Consider the following 6,330-nt stretch of genomic DNA (forward strand, 5'->3'; position numbering starts at 1 on the left):
AGAGAGGTGAGGGCGGGGCCAGGTCCAGAAGCGGTGCTCCTGGGGCCCAAGAAGGGCACTAAGTTGTTCTGGGTGAAAAGGATCAGGAAGCAGTATTGGTTCCCCAGGTGTCTGGGGCCCCAAGACTAGGAATGGCGCAGGGCCCAAACGAGGAGTAGAGAACAGTGGGGGAGATGGAAGGGTGAATGTTGTTTGGGGAGTTAAAGCCCATGCTAATTTTTAACTTGAAACTGAAGTGTAATTCTTAGGTAAAAATTTGTTGACTTCAGTTTCTTCTTGGCTTTCTTTTTATTTTATTTGTGCATATATGTTTGTATGTGTGAAAGTACACATGTGTACACACATGTGAACATGGGAGACCAAATGTCAGCACCCACTGTTCTTTCCTGTCTCCATGAATCTGGTGACTCTAGGGACCTCAGATCAGTGTCATCACATAGAAGCTGTCCTTTTGTACTTGGTCTGTTTCACTTTTTACAGTGTCCTTCAAGGTCACCATGTTGTAGCATGTGTCACAAATTCCCTCTTTAGAGTGCTCTCTGGGAGGCTTTTGATAGGGTCTATGCAGATGGTACAAATCACTCCAAACTCCATAATTTCTCACCTTAGCCACTGGGACCCTGTTGAGGCCCATGTCCTAGGTAAAGACTGGAAGAAAACATGATGGATTAGAGGATACAGGGGAAATGGGGGCTATGTGAAAGTGTTTGTGGCTTGCTGGATCAGTGGTGATCCTACCCCTTTCCCTCCCCTAGACTGAGGGACAGTAGGACCCTCAGTGTGCTTATTTGGTGATGTGTTCAATCCAGACATACTGAAACCACACTTTCCCTTTGTGTTCAGATTTGTGAGGTTGTTCTTGTCTGCACACTTTCCACACTCTGTAGAGTGAGTCTTTGTGCTTGTCAGAGGTGGGATTCAACTGTCATGTAAAGAGAAACACATTTCTGTCATGTACAGTGGAGCGATCAATTGTACTGGGTCTAGCGATGTGATTTGAATGAAAATGTCCCCCATAGGCTCCAAGTATATGGACATTTTGTCCCCAGTTGGTGGCACTGTTCTGGGGGGAGGTGTCTTAGAAGGTGTTCCTATCTTGGAGGAAGCACGTCATTGGGGGCGGGCTTAGAGAGTTCTTAAGCCTTGCCAGATCTTGAGTCTCTCTCTTGCTTCCTGTGCCTGCTTGAAGATGTGTGAGAGAGCTTAGCTTCTGCTCCTCCTCCAGCCACTTCTGCCACCATGCCTCCCTGACATGATGGACTCCTGTCCCTTGGAGCCATACGCTCAAATAAACTCTTCCTTCTATAAATTGCTTTGTTCAGTGTTTCTATCACAGCAACAGAAAAGTAACTATAAAGTAATTGATACCAGAGAGTGTGCTGTTGGCTGTGAAGAACCTGACCATGTGGGGTTTGGGAAGAATGTGGAAGACTTTGGAAGTTTGGGCTAGAAGAGTTGTTGGTTGTTGTAAGCACAGCTTAAAAGGCCATTCTGTTAGGTGCCTGGAATAAAGTAATGCTGAAAACAATGTAGTTTCAGAGGGAAATAAGGACTTAAGCAGCAATTGGGATATTTTGGCAAAGAGGCTGGCTGAGTCTGCCAATGCCTGAAAAGCTTGCCCAGGGCTAAGTTGAAAAGCAATGGACTAATATCTCTGGCAGAAGAAATTCAAGATAGCCTAACATAGAAATGGTGGTGTGGCTATTAATAGTGAATATTATGCAGATCTACACTGAAAAAGAGCAAATGGGGCAGAAAGAAATACAGAATGTACAGTTTGGACTGTAAAAGAGCACTAGGAAGATGAATGTTGGAGGCGGAGGATCCCTTTGATAAGCAGATTAAAGTGATTAAGGAGAGGCCTAGAGATTTGCACTTAAACAGTGGAGAGAGTGTCTCCATGGCAAGACCACACCCAGTTAAGCATCCAACTTAGGAAAATGCTTCAGGGGCCACTGAAGTTAAAAGCTTCTAAAATGGATAATGCAGGCTGGGGTCTGTCCCAAACTTGCAGCCAAAATTGGCAGTGTCTTTCACCAGGTGCTGGCTTTAGAGTCATGAAAAATGCTAACAACTGTCCGTAGCTCCAGTTCCAGGGCATCTGAAGGCCTCTTCTGTCCTCTGTGGGCATTGCATGACATGGGTGCACTTACCTACAGGCAATACATGCATACACAATAAAAACAATAAATAAAAAAATTTTTAAAAAAAAAGAAAAATGCAAGAGTGAAGGGGTCATTGCTTTTTCCTCCTTGGTTTCAGAGAGCTACCTGGGCCAGGCAGCATGAAGCAGGGGTTCCCCTGCATAAAGAAGGCTCTGATAGACCATCGTGTGAAGCTGTGAGAGTGAAGCCTGGTTGGCAATGGAGACCCCAAGAAGATGTTTGTGATGCCAGATCTGTGAGGCATCTTCCAAGAGGAGCTGCATACAAGGAGTGGTACCAGCCCAAGAGCAAGACGTATGTTGCATGCAGCAAAGCTGGAGTGGCTGAGCCACCTAAGCCTTTTGGAAGTTAAGTCCAGAAGTCAAATGTGGAGCCACTGGATTTGGTGTTTGCCCTGCTGGGGTTTTTTGGTCTTGTTTTGGTCCAATATTTGCTCACTATGCCTCTGTTCTTCCCTTTTGGAATGGTAATGTGTATTCGGTTTCACTGTATGTTGGAAGTATGTAATTTGTCTTGATTTCACAGGGTCTTACAGTTAAGATATTTCCCTGAGTCTCAGAAGAGACTTTGGAATGTGGACTTTGGATAGCATTGAGAGTGGTAATGGCTATGGGGACTTTTAAGGTTGGACTAAATGCATTTTGCATTTTATATGGTCAGAGCCTATTGGGGCCAGGGGGTGGAATGTGGTGGTTTGAATGACAACGTTCCCGATAGGCTCCAAGTATTTGGACATTTTGTCCCCAGTTGGTGGCATTGTTTGGGGGGAGGGCCTTAGAAGTCATGGCTATCCTGGAGGAAGCACGTCACTGGGGGTGGGCTTAGAGAGTTCTCAAGCCTCACCAGATCTTGAGTTTCTCTCTTGTTTTCTGTGCCTACTTGAAGATGTGAGAGCTTAGCTTCTGCTCCTCTTCCAGACACTTCTGCCACCAGGCCTCCCTGCCGAGATGGACACTTGCCCCTTGGAACCGTAAGCTCAAATAAACTCGTTCTATAAATTGCTTTGGTTAATGTTTCTATCACAGCAACAATAAAGTAACTAATTCAGGGGAGGTGGAGTGAATGAGTTGCTTAAGAAAGTCTCCAGATCCTAGAGCCTGGTGTGGTGACACACACCTGTCATCCTAGCACTTAGAAGTTGGAGGCAGGAGGATCAGGAGGTCACAGTCATCCTTGGCTATGTAGTTCAAGGCCAGTTGATACTACATGAGGGGGGATAAAAGTAGGAAAGTTTCCAATTGTGAATTTGTCTTCTCATTAACAAGAACTCCATCCAAATTCGGCTTAGAATCCTTCATGTTGGCAGCCAATTCTTTCCTGCCTTTGTTTTTCACTTTCTCTGATTCTTTGTCCTGTCCCTCTCACCCCTGTGGTAAGGAGGACTTTGTTCACAACTTCTGTTGGTCTGTGGTTGTTCTTTGGATAAACTTGTATCAGACAAAAATTGTATCAGATCTGAATCTATCAAAGCTAGATAACAATTGCCAAGTTGATGTCTTTTCCTAGACACTGGGCAGGTGTCCTCACTCAGGTTTATGTCCACTTCTTTCTGTTTTCTATTCACTAAGCAGACTTGCTGGCACAGCTCTGTCTTTTTATCTTTCTCTGCAATTTCTAGGTATTGGGCATCTTTTCTGGCTTGTCTCTGTCTCATCATACTATTCTGTTTTCTATACAGTGGACATGTCTCCTGGCATGGCTCTGTCAAATTCTCTTCCTCAGTATTTTCTAGCTAGTTAGGAGGTTGGTCACATTGCCCTGTTTATCTTCCTCAGTTTTCCACATACTGGACAGGTTCACTCCCATGTCTCTGTTTCCTCTTCTTCCTTTGCATTTTCTAAACAATGGCCATGTTTGCTCACATGGCCTTGTCTCTTCTTCTCTGATAATTTAAACCAACTTGATGGATCAGACAGTTCAGTTCCCACTCTGATAGGTAAGCTTGTAGGGCAGTTGCCCTTGGGGCTTTGGAAACTGATGAGTCTGGTTGGAAGCTGATAGGTGGGAAGAAGCCACAGGAGATTCCTGAGGGGGGAATGAGTCTTGGCATGCTCAGGGGTCCTGAATAGAATCTTAGGATCTGGTCTCTCATCTTGGTCATTAAGTAGATGCTGATAGTTGTCTGTCCTCTCTGTTGTTTTCCATGAACTATCCCTGTGGTAGATAGAGGTCTTGGAATGACATTGTCTTCTATTTTGCTGTCTGAGTGAATTTTGGTCTGCCTTGTGGTTTTAGCCCTTTGTTGAATTTAGCTGTTGGCTCTGTGCTCACCTGGCACATGTCCTAGGCATTGCAGATTTACAGTGTTGATAGTACAAGGGAGATCGAGGTGGACCACCCCATAGAGGATATAATACTTTCCTAATTCACACAGTCTCACCATGTATTTATAGGTAGTCTCACTCATATTGGCTGTCATGAAAGAATTCTGCAGCAGGGCAGGTGCAACACCAGGTGTTCATTTTCTCATAGTTCTCAAGGCTGTGAGGCCAAGGTCCATGTCCTGGCATGCTTGGTTCCTGGTAAGGGTGCTTTTCCCACTTTGCAGAGGGCACCTTCTAATTATCTTCTCCTCTGATGTCATCCTCATCTTGGGGTTATGCTCATGGTTTCACATTAACCCAGGCACATTGCAAATTCCTTCATGCAAGTGTCATGACACTATATCCTGGGGCTTCTGTATAGTTTTGGAAGGATGGGAGCCAGGGTTTCTATAGTGTTGTAGGGACAGGTACATAGGCTTTCTGTATTGTTGGAGGGTCAGGGAGTGGGGCTTCTGGGCAATGATGCTGCGGCAGGAGCCAGAGCCTTTATACAGTGTTGGAGGGACAGGGACTGGGGCTTCTATAGTGTTGGAGGTTCAGAGGCAGGGATTCTTGTCAGTATTTAAGGGACACAGACATTCAGTCTCCAGTGCCTACTATCAGAACAGCTACTTTACATCTGTTTGCTCTGAGTTCAGTACTGAGATCCACAGTACTTTTGTAGCCCCTTCACACAGAGGATCCCCTAATTCGCACTGGGAACCTATTCGCCAATGAATGTCTAAGCCTGTGGTCTCTTGTGGTTTGGAATAGTGAGGAGTCTCATCACAGGTCTTAGCCCAAACACTTAGGTTACCTTTCTTTCTGGCAGAGCTTCTTGGTGTTGTACATCTTAGTCTGTTCTCTCTTCCTTCCACAGACTGAGTAGAAATCTGTGGGCTGAAGAGAGAGCTAAGAACATAAGGTACTTTCTTTGTAAACCTGAACCAGAACCAATGCAAAAAACAAACAAACAAACAAAAAAACCCTGGTGTTGTGTCAGGCACTTCTCAGTAATGAGGAGACAGAGAAAGGCTTATACCTGAGGGTTGATGTTCTGCCAGCCTAGCCTACTCTGTGAACTTCAGGCCAGTGAGAAACAACTCTCTCTCAAAGAAATGATGCCTGGAAACCTTGAGGACTCATATGTGATTGTGTTCTGGCCTCTGCATACACAGGTATGCAAGTATACATACACCCATATATACAGAAACAAGCACACAAACAATAGGTTTGTTTGTTTTTTTTTAAATCTGTTTGGCTCACCCCCGCTGGCTGGATTGATAAGAGCATGACACTGGTACCTGATGAGTCATTCCTGCTGCAGGACCATCATGAGACAGAGCACGTGTGACAGATCAAATCCTGTTTCTCTTCTTACAAAGCCACCTATGCCATCATCTGACTCACCCTCATGACTTTGTTTAATAACCATTATCTCCCAAAGTCCCACCTCCTGAAATCATCCACATTTGAGCATGTGATTTCTTTGTTTCAATACATGAACATTGGGGGACACATTTTTAACTTAAAGCACCTTTTGGTCACTCACCAATGCCTAATGTCTATTTAAAGTCAACTGTTTTTTTTTTTTTTTTTCTCATGTTTTATGATGGGGACGGAACACACAACCAAGCTAGTTACCACTGAGCCTTCCCATGGTGTGGTCCATTGTTTTGAACCAAGAACATATGAACCCTGTGTTAAGGTTCAGATAGCCCTGCCCCCCACCAACAGAATCCCAAGGACTTCTCATGCTCCTGAGAAAAGGGAACCTAGCTGATAAGCACCTTGGTCTTTGAAGTCAAGAGAAGCAGACTTTTCTCCACTGTTTGGCCAACACAGCAGGCTTCCCCTTTGAT

General features: G+C 44.8%; 1 protein-coding gene across 2 annotated transcripts in view; it reads left to right on the plus strand.

Moving 5' to 3' along the window:
• LOC103750010 (isoleucine--tRNA ligase-like) overlaps window positions 1-2,890 on the plus strand; it is a 42,174-nt gene extending 39,284 nt beyond the window's left edge. For both annotated transcript variants that reach the window (XM_029556095.1, XM_029556101.1), the window contains one exon: window positions 2,263-2,890. In XM_029556095.1, the coding sequence (XP_029411955.1) occupies window positions 2,263-2,517 (255 nt within the window). In that variant the 3' untranslated portion in view covers window positions 2,518-2,890. The remainder of the gene's footprint in view (window positions 1-2,262) is intronic.
• Window positions 2,891-6,330: the final 3,440 nt, after the last annotated feature.

This window comes from Nannospalax galili, unplaced genomic scaffold, assembly GCF_000622305.1.
Source record: "Nannospalax galili isolate Female #2095 unplaced genomic scaffold, S.galili_v1.0 scaffold1532, whole genome shotgun sequence".
Taxonomy (NCBI): Eukaryota; Metazoa; Chordata; class Mammalia; order Rodentia; family Spalacidae; genus Nannospalax; species Nannospalax galili.